This window comes from Polypterus senegalus, chromosome 8 (genome assembly GCF_016835505.1).
Source record: "Polypterus senegalus isolate Bchr_013 chromosome 8, ASM1683550v1, whole genome shotgun sequence".
Taxonomy (NCBI): domain Eukaryota; kingdom Metazoa; phylum Chordata; class Cladistia; order Polypteriformes; family Polypteridae; genus Polypterus; species Polypterus senegalus.
Window position 1 is genome coordinate 172367908 of NC_053161.1, and position 20887 is coordinate 172388794.

The 20887-nt window shown below is 39.8% G+C and overlaps 1 protein-coding gene across 1 annotated transcript in view; it reads right to left on the reverse strand.

The window, feature by feature from the left end:
• Nucleotides 1-20887, reverse strand: part of LOC120533430 (gastrula zinc finger protein XlCGF52.1-like) — a 38030-nt gene that overhangs the window by 2940 nt on the left and 14203 nt on the right. The window contains exon 2 of the mRNA XM_039760313.1: nucleotides 4399-4825. Within this exon, the coding sequence (XP_039616247.1) occupies nucleotides 4399-4825 (427 nt within the window). The remainder of the gene's footprint in view (nucleotides 1-4398; nucleotides 4826-20887) is intronic.

Sequence of the window (20887 nt, forward strand, 5' to 3'; positions counted from 1 at the left end):
ATATTGGAGAGGTTTTTGTTTAAAGTAGGTGCAATGTGAAACACATTTTTATTAATCAGAATGTATCCTGATATTTCTACACAATTAGTCCAAAGCCACATGACTACAGAACGTCACTTGACTGATCATTTAAAACAGTAAACCAGACACTTGTGGCCAAAATGCAAAATATATTTCTGGCTGCATACCACTTGAAATAGAGGTTTTTTAAAATTATTTTACAAATGGATTTTACAATAGTGTTCATTTTTTTCAGTTAAAATAGGGGCCTCCAGCAAGACAGTATTATTTTGTGAGTTTTGGTAAATTAATAAGAAACACATCAAGCACTTCTGAACAAGGAAGTTCAGCAGACGGGAAAGTTCAGAAAAAAAACAAAAAAAAAAACAACACTTTATTAATTTCCAAGGGATGGTTCGTAATCTTATATATAAACGTCTACATGTGGATGTCTGTCTGTCCAGCCTGGAAGTGCAAGGGCTACAGCATGAAGCTCAAAGAAAGCGACTGTCGCCAAAGTCAAACCACCAAGAAAAGAGAGAAACTCACTTAGCCGCTAATACACAAGCGTGACAAGCACATCGGCAAAACGGTATCCCTTTTACTTTAACTCCCACCGCTAATACACAAGCAAGGTGAACATGTCGGCAAAAAGAATCCTCCTAGGACATTGCTACATTTCATTTTTTTTTCCTGACGATTTCAGTAGTTTCAAGGACCCTGGGCATTTTATGGCACGGGCTTACACAGCTAGTATTATATAATATATATATATATATTTTTTTTATATTATACAGGGTGACACAGAAAAACGGGAACTTTTAAAATGCGTAGTGGCAGCCATGTACAGTTGCCAGCACTGTGGAACAGGGACCTTGAGCTGTAAACAATCTCGCCATTTAGTAATTTAGTAATCAATTGCAAGGCAATCAATGGCAGCTGTGCGAGAATTGTTCGGTAACCATGTCATCTCAAGTTTCGATGACATTCCCTGGCCCTCAAGATCACCGGATTTGTCTGTTTGTGATTTTTTTCTTGTGGGGCTACCTTAAGAGTCGGGTCTACACGACTCGGCCAAGGACACTGAATGAATTGAAACAAAGAATTCAAGATGAAATTCGTGGTATCCCAGCTGAGATATTGCAGCGATCAATGGGAAACCTCAACAGCAGATTGGAAGAATGCATACGTACAGGAGAACGCCATCTACAGGATGTAATTTTCAGACATTGATAATTTGGAATACTGTCTCTTAAAAGGCAAGGTGTAGTGGTTCAATTGCTGTCAATAACATTTTGTTGTTGTATTTCTTCTATTTTTATTGGGTTTTTCAAAAGTTCCCATTTTTCTGTGTCACCCTGTGTATGTATGTATCTATGAAGGGCTGAGGTACCAACAAGTCTTTAATTTTCCTTAAAGCAACTGCAGCTCTGTTAGAACAAGTGAGAAGAGAACAGGCCACTTAGTCCAACAAAGCTCACCAGTCCTATCCACTTAATTCTTTCAAAGTAACATCAAGTCAAGTTTTGAAAGCCTTTAAACTCCTACTGTCTACCACACTACTAGGTAAATTATTCCATGTGTCTGTGGTTCTCTTTGTAAAGAACAACTTCCTAAAGTTTTTGTCAAAATTTACCCATAACCAGTTTCCAATTGTATCCTTGTGTTCTTGTACACATTACATTTGTACACAAAAACAGGTCAGACTCAAATCTGTTAGCTAAACATACACAGACATGGACACTCATTTGGATTAAGTAGCTTGTAGAATGTGTTGCTTAAAATCTTTAATTTAATTTCAATCACTTTAGAGATGGAAGAAAATTTAGTTCTTGTACATCTGCTTGAATTCCTCCTGACCATGTGATCTGATCTTCAACTACACCACAATAACAGACAAACACAACTTAAATTCACAACACACAAACAATTGGACTGTCAATGCTGAACATGTTGTTTAAACCTTTATGTATAGTCTAATCTAGTCAGGTACTCAACCAATGGGATGAGACTGGGGGTGTGGTTTGGAGGCACCCAGATAAGTAAAAGGGTAGAATTGTGGGTGCCGTCAAAATTGTCATTTCTCGAACCAGAACCTAAGAAATTTAACAAACAAAAGAAGACCATTCATGAGTCCAACAAACTTGTTGGTTTAGCTAAAACATAAGCTGTCCTAACATCACATCAAGCTAACTCTTAAAGATTATGAAGAGAATATTATAAGAAAGGGAGATAAAATAATAAAGTTGGAAAAGCTACTAATAGCATCCCAAAGAACATCTTTGCTTATTTAGTGCTTTTGTTGTTTTTCAAATATTATTGTAATATGTAATTTCATGTTTTGTTAATATTGTGTTGTTTATTAATCATCTAAAAATATTATTGCCTTGTGTAAGGTCTATCTATAGATAGGCTAGTGAAGGTCAACATTCAAGGTGCGCTCACTTATGGATATTTACAAAACAATTGTGATTTATAAAAAAGTAAATTGTGCAGAAATGCAAGTATGAAACAGGTGCCCTTCAGAAACTCCCCTCTTAAACAGTATTTCTTTGAAAAGCAAACACACTGTTAACCCATCCCTTTTATTGGATCATCTGCAGGCTTGCATACTTACCATGCAACATGCTTCTTGCACGAGGTTGTCTCTCTTTTTTTTTTGTCATTTAGTACTAAAATATGAAAAACGTTTCAGTTTTAACGATGCGTTTACACAGATTACTGTAGAAACGGAGCACACATGAAATGCATGTGTTCCAAATAATGATCTATTATTTCCACTCTAAAACTCCAGCACTTCACTCCCAGATAATAAAGGCTGGAACTGTGAGAACTTTGTGCCCGTTCTGCGGTGGTGGGGGGATGGTATAACAGGCTGCTTGTTGCTGGTCTTGATCGGCACATTAACAAGACAAAAGACTCCGATGGAGAGGTGCGAAGGGATTTAAGATGGGCCGGATTTCCGAGTTTTTTCATAGGCTTTGGTAATTCTTGTGTTAAAAGACTAACAACAACATTTATTTATATAGCACATTTTCATACAAAAAAGTAGCTCAAAGTGCTTTACATAATGAAGAAAAATAAAAGACAAAATAAGAAATTAAAATAAGACAACATTAGTTAACATAGAAAAAGAGTAAGGTCCAATGGCCAGGGAGGACAGAAAAAACAAAAAACTAAGTCCTGGCCAACCTAATGACTCACTCCCCTGGCCTCTCTCCCTCAGACTGTCTGCTCCAGTCACTGCTTCTGAGCCACTAAACCCAGTCAATGAAGAGGACTTTGTGTTCTTTTGACATGGAGAGGGGAGCTGGACCACTTTGTTTGACAGCTGCAACCCGTCTGCTTTTCTGCTGCTAATAAAGCCCTTCTGAATAAGCTCTTGTGTTTGGACCTGCCAGTTCAACAATAAAGATTTTATACCTTGGAAACCTGATCCCTTTTCCAGTCTCCTGTGAAACCCTGACACAAGCTTGACAACATCAGGTTTTATAAATTCGATTTTTGGGGTGTACATATTTTCTTATTTTTGTTTCCCCTGGAATGCTCATATTTTCACATTTGAATCCATGCAAAGTTTTAGAACAGTCGACCCTGGTGTGTTTGTCTTCAGAAGGCTAGTCACCCTTTTCACCGAGTTTGTGCAACCAATTCACAGTAAAGAAATTTGACTGGAAAATATAAGGATAATGAAAGCTTAACAGAGGTTAGATGATGAAACAAGACAATGAGCAAAACAAAGGAAGAAATCTAAAAGAGAACGGCTAAAACAGAAGAAACTGGTGTTCCAGACTGGCCAATCAGATTCCAGAGCATATGATTCATTACCTGAAGACAGCTGATCATTCAAGGAATCCCAGAGACATACAGGGAACTGAAAACTTTTCTGAGCAGCAGCTACAGTAAAATGTTTCATGGAGGACATTAGAGCGAACGGAGGATCAACATGTTAGTAAAGACAGGGGGTCACAAACTGGATCGTTCATTTTTAACCACTACGTACAGGAATAACAAGAAGTCCAATTATTTGTTATTAGTTTAAGACAATTGTGTTTTGTCTGTTTTACGGACTTGATGATCAGACCACACTGTTAGAAGGAATTATTTGAGAAACAAACGGCATTGCAAAAGTTTCAGAAACATTTCTTGTAATTGTATGTTTGTTTACCACTTTTTACCCAGAACTGACCTAAAATGTTTGCATAATGTTATAAATGATAATGAAAGAACAGCTAATTCTTAAACCTTGAAAAAATATAATGAAATTGCTGTGTTTTATTCTGTTTTTAATATAGTTTGAAAGTTAGTCTACATTTCTCTTAAAAAAAGCATAAGGCAGCACTTTCAGGCCCATAACCCTGGCTCTAAATTATACACCAATTTTTATTTTTCACTTACTTGTTTTAGATAACATTTTAGCTGGTGGCTGACCTTCCTGAGTTCTAGGAGATGAACCTTCTCCAGTGTTCTTTGTGTCAGACTGTAGTGATTCATATTTTACATTGCCAGAAGACTCTGGAGATGAACAGTGTCTGCTATGAGAAGAGACTAACCCGGTCACTGCTCCATCTTGATATTCATAATAAAGGTCATCTTCCTCGACGCTCTCCATACTTCTATAGTTGAGCATCTCAGTTCTGACACACATCTCCTCAACCTCCTCTTTAATATTCATTGATCCCACTACACAGTCCTCTTCCTTGATATCCAGACTCTCCTGTTTAGGGTAGACCCACTCCCATCCACAGTCTTCCTCCTTAACATTTATCATCCTTTCCTTCATGATATTTATGTCAGCCTCACACACTTCCTCTTTCACATCCATCTAAATGGGGGAAAAAAAGGATTTTATTTCATTAAAACTGGATCACTCAGATCTAAAGACATTTGATTTTTTATAACATCCATTTATTTAAAGCCAATGTCAAGTCAAACAGTTCATAGCAGGCTGACAGTAACTAATCATTTTTCATATCAAATTAGCTGAAAAACAAGTTTGGGATTTGCGTGGAGTTGCAGGTTCTCCTCGTATCTGCATGGCTTTCCTCCCACAGCTCAAAGACATGCAGGTTAGGTGCATTGGTGATCCTAAATTGTCTGTTGTGTGTGCATGTGTCGGCTGGCGCCCTGCCCGGGGTTTGTTCCTGCCTTGAGTGGCTGGGATTGGCTCCAGCAGACCCCCGTGACCATGTGTTAGGACACGGGTGTCAAACTCCAGGCCTGGAGGGCCGCAGTGGGTGCAGATTTTCTTTCTAACCCTTTTCCTAATCAGTGTCCAGTTTTCATTGCTAATTAACTTCTTTTCCCTCTATTTTAATAGCCCTGTTTTTAAGGATTTAGTCTTCTGAATTGATTCTTCTCTTCATTAAACAACAGCCAAACAGAAATGAGACATGAAACAAGCCAACAGATGACCAGATAAATTGGGGCTTCAAACTCCAACCAGTTCCTTAATGAGAAGCGGATTCTTGCTGGTAATTAAACCCGCTATTCAATTCCATGGCTTGTTGCTGCTCTCTTTTTGCCACAACAAATATTTCTAAAACTGTTGATATTCTGTTTTTTCTAAGAACTCCTAAAATGTTTTGGTAACCTAAGGGATCAACCGTACCGAGCCCTTCATCTTTATTTTTAGATTTTGTTTGATGGGTACAGGTGAGCTGGTCATGTCCTGCTTGTTTTGTGTCTCATTACTGTCCGGCTGCTAATTAAGGAAAAAACAACTAAAGGGCCTGGGTCAAGCTAATTAAAGATAAAGCTAAAGAAGTTAATTAGCATCAAAAACTGGTCATGAATTAAGAAGAGGGTTAGAAGGAAAACCTGCAGACACTGTGGCCCTCCAGGACTGGAGTTCGACACCACTGTGTTAGGATATAGTGGGTTAGAGAATGACTGACTGACAAGTTTGGGAATGAGAGTTCAACAGGCTAGAAGAAGAATGAGACCATCTTGCACAGTTGTGTGTCAACAGTATTCACTACTTTGATTAAACATTCAGTGTTGTTGAGGGTCCCAGAATTGTGTTATCAGTCAATGTTAAGGAAGGTCTCTACAAGTTAGGCCTCAGGTTTATCTTATGAAACAGGGGCATATGAAGGAGGAACTTAAAATCACTGGGTAAGAAGTCTAATGTGACACTGCCCTAAGCTTGCAAAGTTTAAAAACTAAGTCATAGCCTTCATTTATGTAATCTTAGCGAGAAGGAGGCAGAGGACGCTGGTTTCTCAGTGTTTGCTCAACAATCGGCACACAACTTGCCGCTATAATGTCAGGTGAAAAAAATCAAACAGCGAATCAACATCAAATTTCTCGTGAAATTGAACAGGACGGCCACAGAAACTTATGCGATGATAAAAACAGTGTACGGTGATAATAGTTTGTCTCGCACACCAAGTTTTTGAGTGGCACAAATGTTTCAAGAAAATGTGGGAGACGTTCAACGTACAGGCCGCCCACACTCGTCTCAGACGGATGAAAACATCAAAGCGGTGAATCACCTGTATCCCCATGCATGAGTGGATGTTAACCACATTTTCCAGTGCAATTACTGCAGTACACTGGCTAAGAATAACCTATTCCACTGTCATGAGCATTGTACATGGTACAAAAAAATTTTAATGTGCAAACAAGTATCAATGCAGGTTTGCATGGCCCCATAAAGTAATAGTTTTCAAGGGGGTGGCACTAATGAAGAGAAGGAATCACATTGCATGACAGATGCAGTCAAAATACAGAACCTTTTTATCGAACAAATGTTGCAAAAAACTGAAAATATGTTGTCAAACTTTTAGTTTAAGCCATCCAAAGAGGCATTTAGACTTAGTAAAATGTCCAGAGGTGCTTGTCAAAAGTTGTATTGCACTGAACATGTCTTAGAAAAGGAATAAATAGTAAATATTTTTTGTAAACCAACTACACTTTCTGTTAATGTTAACAATCTCTGTCCACCAACACGTTAAAGTGACTTTTTAAACAACTTTACAATCATTAAACTGCATATTTAAACTAATAAATAATAACAATAAAATAAATAATAGTATTATTATTGATAGTTGCACTATTACTTCAAGACTAGGTGCAATGCGCAGTATTCACAAAATAAAAATAAAATTAAACAAGTGCAACTTGGTGATGACATCTTTACCAACTGAACCATCATTTAGGCAAGCTGCATTAATATGTATCAAGCTAAGCTATATACATAAATAATAAAACTGCAACTTGCATTTATAATGCTATTTGTGGTATAGCCCTACAGAATCGTATTACGGCCACGGTGAAGAAAAAAAGAAATAAGGACATAGGGAAGAAAAAAAAAAAAACAAACTTTATGTCGAGATTAAAGTCAACATTTCTACTTTAATCTCATAGTTTATTTTCACATTAAAAGTAGAATGTCATAAACTAAACTTCATCCTATAATCAATGTTTAATTTACTAGATTTTCTCAAACCCTGTCATAAGTTAATGTACCACATTAAATGCTTTGTGTTGTGTTCCCCGACCCAGATGTTAATCACTGCACGCTTTTTAAACTGAATTCCTCCGCACTAAGAGGAGGCGCCGGCAGCGTTCACCGCACAGAATCCATTCACTTCATGATATTCCTGCTCTCTGAAAATTTAGAATTCTAATTTAAATACTTGATATGATTTTCATGATGAAATGCATTAAAGCAGGTATTAAACATGCCTGGTGTTGAGGCGGTAGTGATGCTCCTATGCAGTAAGGGGTCCCCAGGTGCATGTTCAGTGTAGAGAACTTTATGGCAGGTGTGACGAGGCTCCCAAAAAAAAAAAAACTGGATGTATGAATGGGTATCGCACAGGTTTAACTTAAATATTGTGTAAATGTTGGGTTTGTGATCTGCTGGTCGGAGACACAAACACAGATTTCAATGGATGTTCTTCTGAGTGGGCTTTCTTTATTGCATGCATGCAGTGTGTCTGACGTACCAAAACCCTCAGCTCCTATCCTTCCTTTTTCTTTCTCCACATAACCAATCACCACACGGTAAAGGTCTTTGTGAAATTAAAACTAGCTATAAACTTAGACCTTAGAGTTTTCAGGATTTGTTTAATTATGCCATCCATTCAGGGTTGCGCCCATCCCAGCAAGCATTGTGTGCGAGGCAGGAGCAAATCCTGAACGAGTCGTCAGCACATCGCAGGGTGAATACAAGCAACTAATACACTAGCAGGGTCAATATAGCATAACAAAACACCACATCCTACATGACTTTAAAAGGAAACTGAAGCCCGCCGAGTAATCTCACCAGAAAAACATGCAAATGCAAGGCAGGGTACACCCGAGACACCCTTGCTGTGAGGTAGGAGTGCAACCTCCACGCCACTGTGCCCCCACATCATTAATACATGCTTTAATTAATTTCATCATGAAAATGATATCAATTATTTATCTTAGCATTGTAAATTTTCAGGGAGTAGGAATATCATGAAGTGAATGGATTCTGTGCGGCGATAACTGCCAGCGCCTCCTCAGTACAAGAGGAAGTCAGTTTAAGAAGCACGTACCAATTTAACATGGCTCGGGGAACACTTAACACAAAGCATTTAATGTGCTATATAACTTATGATGGGGTTTGAGATAATCTAGTAAATTAAACATTAATTTACGATGTTCTACTTTAATGACAAATTACGAGAATAAAGTCAGCATGTCGTCACACTATTACACATTACCCAGGTACATTACACAGTATTGGAAAAAAAATAAAACAAGTACAACTTGGCTTGCAGTATTATCCAGTAGTATAGAAACAGTATTCACACATTTGAACATAATGGTCCACATCCGACCTTTTAACACCAAAGTATCTCCAAGCAACGGATGGGATTCCTTTTTTTCAGCAAAAAATTCTTCTGTGTCATCATGTTTAACTTTATCGTCAGCTACAGCTTCAGTTTCAGAATGTTCTCTGTCCATTTTCACCGTGCAATACCTCCACTACCGCATGTACTCCATTGCATGCTTATTGAGCGGTGTAGCAGTGAAAAAGAGCCCCTGCGCAACACCTCCACTTCTCCCACTAACGCATGTACTCTCTCCCTCTTGAACAGTTTCCCGCTGCGCCATGTTCCGAACGTCGCTTAGGCAATTTAAACCGGTGTTGTGGTATAAGAAAAATTCATATCATAACAAAAATAAAAAACTGTTTTCGGTATGAACCTGTATACCGCCCAACACTAGTGGATGGTATCATGAAGAGCTCCAAGTATCAGTCTATTATGGCACAAAACCTTCAAGTATCTGCTGGGAAGCTGGAGATGAAGAGTAACCTTACCTTCAGCATGACAACAACCCAAAGCACACAGCAAAGAAATGGCTTTATCAAAGGAGGATCAGTGTTCTGGAATGGCCCATCCAGAGCTGTGGGTTGACCTGAAGAAAGCTGTGCACAGGAGATGCCCTTGTAATGTGACAGATTTGGGAATTTTTTGCAGGGAGGAGTGGGCAAAAATTGCCAAGTCCCGATGTACTCTAAACTAATAAGACTCTTACCCAAAAATGCTGTAATAAAATCAAAAGCTGAGTATTAATTTAACGGGTGTGCACACTAATGCAACCAGGTTTTTGTTGGATTTTCTTTTTTTACTAATCCGTCTCCGACTTGTTTTCACCATCTTTGTGTATCACTGCAGTATTGCAATGAACGTGGAATAAGTTCTGACAGGATTTATCATCTTTTAATTTTTTTATTACACAAAGTCTGCCACTTTGGCAGGGGATGTGAAGAATTTTTGATATCCACTGTTAAGGATGTCACTGGTGTGTATGATGGTGTCCAGTACACAAGTAAACACAATGATACAATATGGCATCAGATAACAAGTGAATTGAATGAACTTGCACTGGACGAATACAGATGATAGCAAATATTGATGCTGATGTGCCCGTCATCCTATTTTTGGACGGTTTGAGAATTTTAAATGCTTTGGTGGTACGAGTGCATTGACATTTTTATTATGTTCGACTTCAAAAGTGTATCGCTGAGCTGAAGTGTCTTTTTAAAGTGTGCTTATCAGGAGGTGATCACCTTACTGGGCCAAAGACACCACATGTAGTGACCAAGATGGGCAGGCAAGGTAAACATTTAAGTTGGTTTGGGTTTTTAAATGGATTTTATGGTTTTGATTTTACTTTGTATTAGTGGAGGAGTGAGGATGATTGGGACTAAAGCTGACGCCATGATCTTTCTGGCAAACATCAGAGTGGTAAGCCTTAGCCCTGCTTGGTATTTCATCCACAAGATGTTTATCAGACAGTGATGGGTTTTCTATTTATTCTTGGCAGTGGCTTATCAGCCATGGTTTCTATACGTTTTAAATTATTTATTGGCTTGTAAACAAGAGGGGCTGGTCAGCTGGGGTCCCATTTGGAGTTTTGTTTCAATCAGCACCTTTCCCAACCCCTATTTGTTACATGAGCTTTGGTTTGGGGAGGAAGGTCTGCTGGATTTTTGTGTGCTTTTTAATTTGTAATTCACATCACATTTTTATAATTTCCTTTTACCATTTATACAGAGCTATCTTTATTATCTGTAGTTTTGACATTAAGTTTTTTATTCACCTTGTACTCTGACTTGTTGTAAACACACCCATAGCAATGCTGAGCAGGCAGTAGGTCAGGATTTTTGTTTTATTTTTAATTTTAAACCAATTCTTGGCAAAAAGAAATGGTGAGATTAGTCTATTTTATGATTTGGGTATTCCTCCCCACCCCCAAACTAAGTTGGTATGGATATAGTGTGAGGATGCTACATTTAATAAAAGTTGTAAGTGCCGTTTGCTAGTTATTTGCCTAAATATTCGTGCATAGTCTATGGGAGGTTCGCACAGTCCCCATAAGTTGAACTGAATTGGTATATTCGAACTATTTCTAGCCTCTCTGACTATACATTATACTCCTCTAGTGACCTGCCTTTCCAGGTATAAGGCGTTGAGGGCATATGGTTTTAAACTGTGCCAAGTAACATGAAAGACAACATGCTCTATTAAATGTGCAGCACCATACATTTAAAGCGTACTGAAGAAGAAGTATTAAAGCATCTTTAAGTATAGAAACAATCAAAGTTTGACAAGAAAAGCTACATTTAGAGAAGACACTTTTTCTAATTTTTTACCTTTTATTCTACATGTGTAACAAACTTTCTTTATTCTTGTGTGGATTATTTGCTTTGAATCTTCACTAAATACTTTAAAACAAACTTTTGGACTGAGAGATTTCTTTCGGCACGCGTTTTCCCCATGTTTGATCCCGCCTTATACATTGGTGGTAACAAAAGTAACAGATAAAAAGCAAATGAAAATTACACTACTTTTAAACATATAGTCAACCCTTGATATACGACCGGCCTGACATGCGAACAACTTGATTTACGACCAAAATTTGTTTTGATTTACGACCAACATCTTGCGTTATGACCCGAATGCGGTCACGTGTATCCGCTTGTGTGATTGTAAACAAACAGCCGAGAGTGTTCGTAAGCATCAGTCGGAGCCCAGATACATGTGTTGGCTTCTTTCCTGGTTGCTTTTAAAGCCATGGGTTCAGGGCATGGAAGCCCCACCCTGTAGGGGCCTGTGGTCACCGCCAGGAGGCGCCCCAATGCCTTGGGGACTTGTGACCTCAGCACTTCCACCACACCAGGAAGTGCTGGGGGAAGACTTAAGTGGACACCCGGAGAGCTGCCGGGAGAACATCCGGCACTTCCGCCACGCTAGGGCATGGCCAACGAGGGAATGCCGGGAACCACCTGGAGCTCATCCGGGAGAATATAAAAGGGGCCGTCTGCCTTCATTCGGGGCTAGAGTCGGGTGGAAGATGGACAAGGCACGAGAGAGGTGTGGAGGAGGCCTGAGAAGGCGGCATTGCGAGGCCAGGACTGACTATTGGGGTTTGTGCACATTGAATTGGGTCTGAGTGACCAATATATTATTGTAAATATTGATAATAAATACGTGTGGTGGTGAAGAACAACATGTCCGCCTGTCTGTGTCCGGGTCGGCTCCACATCTTCCGTAGTCGGCAGGATGCTCCGCCTGTTTCAAGGCGGGGACCTGAAACAAAAAATCATGTTGTGGACGGCCCGGCGCAGCAGGGGACCCCACCCACGTGCCGCGGGTACTGCGTGCACACAGCCCCGCGGGGTAAAGGAACACTACAAATTTAGGATTGCCAATCCACCTAACCTGCATGTCTTTGTACTGTGGGAGGAAACCCAAGCAGACACGGAGAGAACATGCAAAGTCCACACAGGGAGGACCTGGGAAGTGAACCCAGGTCTCCTTACTGTGAGGCAGCAGTGCTACCACTGGGCCACCATGCCACCCTGCAGTAAAAATGTATTTACAGAAAAATAAAAAGATTATGAATAGTGTGGGATATGCATGTGTATGGTGTGACAATCAGCCAGTCTTTATTTTGGATGGCCTTGTCAACAGCAGTAAAGGACAGACTGACCGTAACCATTTTTTGCTATGGCAAGAACACAACTCCAGTCTTAAAATTCTGCCACCAGACACTCACACTGCCAGCAAAAAAGTCTCTGTTTCCATGGCTGGGCCCCTCGCCAAGATGTAGCCTTGCTGCCTTACCTGATAAGACAATCGATACCAGACCATATAACATCCAGGGACATCTCTCAGAGGCACAAGCTGCACACTCAAGTTCAAACAAAGGACCATAAGTCAAGGATGAGTAACACTGAGGGACAGAACTTTTCACCAGTGGTCATTCAAGACGATGTGCTTATGCCCACCCAAGAAACCAATTGCAAGTCCTCTACTCCCTTTAAAAAAACCCTCATAAAACCAGGATCATCTCATCAAGAATTACAGCTCTCAACCTGGCTATAACTTGGGATGTCCTTAACAGGACAGAAGACATGACATTGCTAATAACAAGAGGAATGACACTTTGTGTTGAACCTGAAAAGAAACTGCAGTACAGAAGGTGCGAACACAGCAAGAAAGGAGACAAAAAGAAAGCACATTGAAGATCTTTCCACAGGTGTGGAGGAAGCCAACCAAAAAAAGGAACAAAGCCTCCCATATACAGTGCATCCGGAAAGTATTCACAGCGCATCACTTTTTCCACATTTTGTTATGTTACAGCCTTATTCCAAAATGAATTAAATTCATTTTTTTCCTCAGAATTCTACACACAACACCCCATAATGACGTGAAAAAAGTTTACTTGAGATTTTTGCAAATTTATTAAAAATAAAAAAATTGAGAAAGCACATGTACATAAGTATTCACAGCCTTTGCTCAATACTTTGTCGATGCACCTTTGACAGCAATTCCAGCCTCAAGTCTTTTTGAATATGATGCCACAAGCTTGGCACACCAATCCTTGGCCAGTTTTGCCCATTCCTCTTTGCAGCACCTCTCAAGCTCCATCAGGTTGGATGGGAAGTGTCGGTGCACAGCCATTTTAAGATCTCAAGTCTGGGCTCTGGCTGGGCCACTCAAGGACATTCACAGAGTTGTCCTGAAGCCACTCCTTTGATATCTTGGTTGTGTGCTCAGGGTTGTTGTCCTGCTGAAAGATAACCGTCACCCCAGTCTGAGGTCAAGAGCGCTCTGGAGCAGGTTTTCATCCAGGATGTCTCTGTACATTGCTGTACATCATCTTTCCCTTTATCCTGACTAGTCTCCCAGTTCCAGTACATGTCTAAATACTTAATCCATTCCCGCCTGTTTCCTCACATCCCCACAGTGTACTATGTGCGTTAAAACCATCCATCCATCCATCCATTTTCTAACCCGCTGAATCCGAATACAGGGTCACGGGGGTCTGCTGGAGCCAATCCCAGCCAACACAGGGCACAAGGCAGGAACCAATCCTGGGCAGGGTGCCAACCCACCGCAGGACACACACAAACACACCCACACACCAAGCACACACTAGGGCCAATTTAGAATCGCCAATCCACCTAACCTGCATGTCTTTGGATTGTGGGAGGAAACCGGAGCGCCCGGAGGAAACCCACGAACACGGGAGAACATGCAAACTCCACGCAGGGAGGACCCGGGAAGCGAACCCGGGTCTCCTAACTGCGAGGCAGCAGCGCTACCACTGCGCCACCGTGCCGCCCGTGCGTTAAAACCCCTACTCCATATGACCCTTTGTGTATTAGAGTCACATATTCTGTCTTAACAATCAATAAACAATTATTCACATGAGTTTTAAAAAAATACTACCTTAACTCCCCCTTTCTTATCCACATTTTCAACAACTAATGCTTCAGCTGTTTTAGATCACATTTACAACTCTTTACTCAATGGCTTTACTAATAAAACTGGCAACACCATCACCTTTTCCAGTTAATCTATCCCGCCTAGAGTAACATATCCAGCAATCCGAAAATTTAAATATGACGATAATCATGTTTCCTGAATATTATATCAGGCATAATTGATAAGTCTGATATGTTATTTGTTTTTTTAAATCTTGACCATTTGCAATCAAACTTCTCGCGTTCCTTTGCAATATTCTAATCGTTTTAGTTCCCTTCATAATTCTGGGATGATGATATTCCTGTCATCAAACTTTTATTTACTGTTTCCCATGTGATATCTAGTAATCCTAAATAATTTTCTGCAGCTTTCATTATTATTTTAATTTTTTCAGTACGACTTGATGTCTGTGCCATACAGTTGATAGCATCTATTACAAACATCACAAAGCTCATTTTATTCACTCCTTATTTAGACAGCATCGACAGCCTTTCCCTAACTCAATACTCTGTTCTTTACCGAGTTCTCCTTTGTCCATAATATGATTTTGTTTAACTTTTTGTAATGCCTCTGAATACGACACAACTAATTTTTCTTTAACTTTTGAACTTCCTTCACTCTTAAACACCTATATGCTACACTGTGTTCTCCTCCACAATTAGAACATTTAAAATTTCTTACCTCCCCTACAATCTTCATACTTGTGTTCTCCACCACATTTACTACATATTTCTTTTCCTCGACATATTGCCATGTGTCCAAATTTGACATTTATAAACGCCTTATTGGAGGAGGGATATACTCTTATACCGACCAGTTGCACTCACACCAATCATAATGAAGTGTTTCGAAAGGTTAGTCATGTCACACATAAAGACTAATCTCCCTGCCTCCCTTGACCCTCTTCAGTTTGCATACCGCTCAAACAGGTCAACTGAGGATGCCATATGCTCTACCCTTCACATCTCCCTGACACATTTGGATAAAAAAGACACATATGTCAGGATGCTATTCATAGACTTTAGCTCTGCCTTCAACACAATCATCCCTCCAAAGCTGGTTGTAAAACTGAGCAGGTTGGGCCTAAACACCACCCTCTGCAATTGGATCCTGGACTTCTTGACAGAGAGGCCCCAGTCAGTTCAGATGGGCCACAACACTTCCAGCATCATCACACTGAGCACTGGAGCACCGCAGGGCTGTGTGCTTAGTCCACTGCTCTTCACCCTGCTGACTCACGACTGCACAGCCACGCACAACACCAATCACATCATCAAGTTTGCAGATGATACGACGGTGCTGGGACTGATAAGCAGGGATGATGAAAGAGCATACAGAGATGAGGTGAAATGGCTGTCCGCATGGTGTGAAGACAACAATCTATCTCTCAATGTCGACAAGACAAAAGAGATAATCGTGGACTTCAGAAAATCACGTCCTGCCCACATCCCGCTCAGCATCAACGGTTTAGATGTGGAGATTGTTAGGAGTACCAAGTTCCTCGGTGTGCACTTAACTGAGGAACTTACGTGGACACATAACACCTCATCATTAATCAAGAAAGCCCAGCAGAGACTACACTTCCTGAGGCGGCTGAAGCAAGCACGTCTTCCCCCTTCCATCCTCACTATGTTCTACAGAGGCACCATTGAGAGTGTCCTGACCAGCTGCATCACTGTCTGGTATGGCAACTGCAACATATCCGACCATAGCGCCTGCAAAGGATAGTGAAGACAGCAGAGAACATTATTGGGGTGCCCCTCCCTTCACTACAGGACATATTTTACAAACGCAGTTTCCGCAAGGCCTGCAGCATTGAGCAGGACCCCTTACACCCCTCACATGGACTTTTCACACTCCTGCCATCCAAGAGAAGATACTGCAGCATCAAAGCCAAATCTGCCAGGCTGCAGGAGAGTTTTACCCCAAAGCTGTTAGACTCCTTAACACCAGGCTGCCCCCTGGGACCTTCCACGAGGCCTCACCCACCACTAAAAACAGAACTTTTATACATGAAAACCACAGTCCTGCAAAGATGTGTGTGCATGTAGAAAAGAACTGAAAATCTCATACTGACCTTTAAGTATTTTGACACTCTTGATATCCTTATGCTATGAAACAGACCGGTCATTGTTTACACACATCTTAAACAACTATTATCATACACTGATAATTTCTGTATTATCTATATCTATTATTTATTATTCATTTATTTATTATATTACATATCTTACACATCAATATTGCTGCTACTTCTTTGTCCTATCTTTGCACAATGTCTTGTCTTGTTTGTGTTTTAATTTTAAATTTTTAAATTTTTATTCTATTTTTAATTTACTATTTGCACATCATGTTGTTACACTGTGGACCCTGAGCTTCGCAATTTCGTCTATCTGTATACTTGTATATGGTTGAGATGACAATAAAGTTCACTTTGACTTTGACTTTTGACTTTATACTGGATAACTAACAAATTCAAGTCTAACTCTATTAGGACGTTTTACTTCAATAAAGTAAATCAATATTGATGAACTATTCACTCGAACCCCATTTCTAAAGACTTGTAACCTGTTAACATCCTTTACTTCCTGATAACAAAGTTTTAATTTGTTTATCTGAAAAGTACATAGGAACACCAGTTATTACTCCTATTAATTCCTCTATTCTCTTGTAGCAATACTGACACAATTTTTTTTTTTACCCAACAGTGTTTTCACATTCAATACTTTCTCACATTGTTTCTTATCCTTACAAACCACTAACACATTTCCTCCTCTTAAAGTTCTGGCATTATCTATATCACCTGTTGATGATTTCAGTTCTTTAGTTATTTTAACTGAATTCATAATAGTGGGTTACTCTGAGTCAAATTTAAGCAATACCTTAAATTCCTCTTTTCTTTTTTTAATAAGGTCATCACCTTCACCCTCACTGGAAGTTCTACCAATATTTTGCCATTTTTTTATGCTTCATAGCTCTGGATTTAACTCTACTCCATCCCCCTATCTCCCCCTACCTCCATTTCCAGTGCGCCTTCTGGGTCTTTCTCATTACCCATCAGTACTCTACAACCCAAAATCTCTGCACCATTCACAGTACTGCACCACAAACTGTCTTCCTTAGACAATGGTGGTTCTTCTACAAGTGTCAATCATAGCATGGCTTCAGCCTCTGTTGCTCTGGATGATATCAGGCGGGCCCTGCTATTAGTTCAGTTGAGTGAGAGCTAAGAGAGAGTGTCGCTACCCGATCTGCACAAAGACAACCCAAGCCTAGCACATATGCACATAAATTTATGGTTACGACAGTGCCAGATCCACATTTTATTTTGCAACACGAGTACTCATCTTACAGTATTTGCCATGTGCATGCTCTCTCCGTCTGCTAAAAATTACTTTCATGACACTGCCCAATTTGTACTGCATATATCTAATATTTTATGACGCACGTCACTCACCAGAATTGAATTGTACTTGCGAGTAATTTTTGTATTGCTGTTTATCTTCAAGGTGGGAACTTTAGAATTTTATAACATCCTGAAAAAATATTTGTCACCGGAAAACTTCACTCCAGTTGAATGAACAGGGAGTGAAATGAAACGCGACGCGTGTCTGAACTTTATAATGGCCTAGCCATTTGCGCCCAACTATGCTGCGCGTGTTAAAGTTGTCTGTGAAGGGATCCCTGTTTAAACGTGGCTGCCAGTCGTGAACTGGGCCCTTCGTTGCACAGCATTATGATTTTTTTATAAGGGAAACAAAATTACAAAAGAAAACCCTTGGACAATGATTCGATAGGAACGGCCTACTCGGAATCACTGTCCGAATAGTAATTATGTGGTGGTGTAAGAGCATTTCTGCTTCTGTCCGTTCACAGTCCATCTCATTTTCACGACGATGTCGTTTCCTCTCACGATCTCTTCTCAACCTTTCTCCAATCTCGTAGATTGCTTTGTGGCAATCCAAAGAGTAAGGCAATATACACGGAGCAATGGTTATAAAAGGAGGACACATGGGTATCCAGGCTGTTTAAAGCATAAATAGGAATCACTTCACTGACATGTGAGGAAGCCACGGTACAACTGTGAGACATGCAGCACTCGCCGGCTACAACGCAACAATAATAATTTCAGTAACGTGCTGTTACGTTGTCATTCATTTTACCCACTGTCTTTCTTTCATTCATATGTTATGTAGGCGCATACCTTTTATCTTCGGCAATCTCATTCTCTAACCAGGCCTCAAGAGCTAACCAGCGTAACACTGTCCACCACCTCTTTCATTATTCTGGCACATTGTTGACATCTGTGAGTAACAACAACGTATTAAACTGGAAGGTGGTCTACGCATGCGTGGAATTCGCAGACAAAGATCAAGATCTAAAAGAAGATCTCTTTAGTTAATTTAAAGCACAACAATTTGTTTCGTTTGAATGTCTGTGTTTTGAGGTGTGACTGGAGTACTACAGTCTTCAGTAGTTTAAGCCTGGAGGACATTCTTAATGCAATGCCTATGTTTTAGCGGTCTCTCTACTGCCATCTAGTGCTTCTTCTTCTAATTCATTCGCGGACAAAGATCAAGATCCAAATTAAGATAATATATAGAGATATGTATGCTTTTGATAATTATATCGTATTGATGAAAAAGGGAAAGATTTTCATTATCAGTTATAATACAAACATTCTAATCTTGTGGTTTAAAGGTAAAAGCCACAGCATTTTTTGTATTCAGGTTAACGGATTAATGGATGTACAGTATGTCGTTTTTTGTAACACCCTATTAGCATTTGGGGTATTTTTTTTAATGTGTCCACTTTATCTTAAAGAATGAATGATATGCTAATAATTAAGCAAAACAATGTAACCTAGGTGTCGAATTAGGAATAGAATAGAAGTGCACATCTAAGACTAGATTGATGTAGAGTGTGCACTCCAAAGTATTTTTTTCCTATTATGTTAATATCAGATTACATCAGTACAACAGTTTATTCATAATACAATTAAAAATATATAATGAAGGCTAAATTGCATACAACAGTAACAACAGCTAAAGTATTAAAAGAAACAGTGATGCAGAGAATAGCATTACAAATTGATAATGAAGCAGATCAGAATCTTACATGTTTTAATTGCTTTAGTGCTTATTCTGAATTTAAAAGCTATTTCTAGCATATTAATGTCCGTACAGAAAGATGTAATAGAGGGTCTAACATTCTGAACGCTACATTTATGTATATGAAATTTACCAAGCTAGGAAAACAGTTACTACAATTTCTAATGTTTTGTCTTCAAAGTTGAATACAGAAAAATAACAATACTTAGAAAGTGATAGATTTGTTTGTCATTTTACACAGTAACAGAAATAAGACTTTCCGAAACATTTTAGAATTGGACCAGAAGTAAAAGAAATGTGAGAGGGGATTCACCTTCATTTGTACATATTGGGGATACATTAATATCATACTTTTTAATTAATTTATTAGTTGGGAACTATTTATTCATAATTTTGAAATGGATTTCTTTAACCTTATGTGGTAGAAAAAAACTGGCACAGAACAGGCAATTTTTAAATTTATATCCAAAGCCATCAGTGTGGTGTGCATCTGATGTTGGTACAATGACAAGATGGGCACCTGCTGTTGTCAATTGTCATTAGCTTATCATTTAACTCTTTTAGGGCGGATGTCGACTTTTGTCGACAGGAGGGGCTGAGGGCGAATGTCGACTAAAGTCGACATCCAGGGATAGAGGGCGATAATCAGCTGTTAATGGCGACAAATCTCACTGTCACGTCACAGGCATTCCCTCTGTGCTTGGAGGAATGCTAGACTCGTTGACTCGGCAACTAATTCTAGCGTGTGCGTAAGTTGCGAAATGTAAACAATGGCAAGATGGCATCGACATGTGACAAGGGAGCGAAGTGAGTGCAGAAAAGAAAACACTTGGCAGACAATGTTTTGCGCATTATTGAGGAGTCGGACTCTGATTTTTCAGAATCGGATTTTATTGACAGTGATCAGGAGATTGAGCAAGAGAGTGAGAAGCCGGCATCAGCTGATCAAACACCAGCCGATGCCGAGCCAGCGGATCTGCTGCCAGTTGAGCGCTTCGCGCAGCCGCTGCATCTACGGCAAGGTTCGCGTGGGATAAATACACAGACATTGATCCGTTGAGAGCCGATCTGGCTGCTGGACTTCACAAGACGGTATGGCTTGCTGTTGGACACGACAGATCACCAGCTGCTGTACTTCAGGCTGCTCTCTCCTGATGCTGCTTTTCAGCTACCGTTAGACGAGATAAACAGATGGGCAGAGAAATTTTTTGAATCGCAGGCTGCGTTTGCATCGCATTCTCATTTTTCAAAGTGTAAACCCACAACAAAAGACGAGATGAAGCGTGCTGTGGTATTACAAATAGAGATGGGACAGAACTGGTGATATAACTTCAGGGAGCATTGGTCCAAACATGCTTTGTCCCCTGGTGGCTTTGGACAGGTTATGCAGCATGGTGATAGGTACGTGCTGCTGCAAAGTTTTAGTCACTTCTGTAATAAACAGAAGTAAATCCCATGGGGTGAGCCAGGCTATAATGCCATGCATAAAGTTTCAGAAGATGAAAAGAGTTG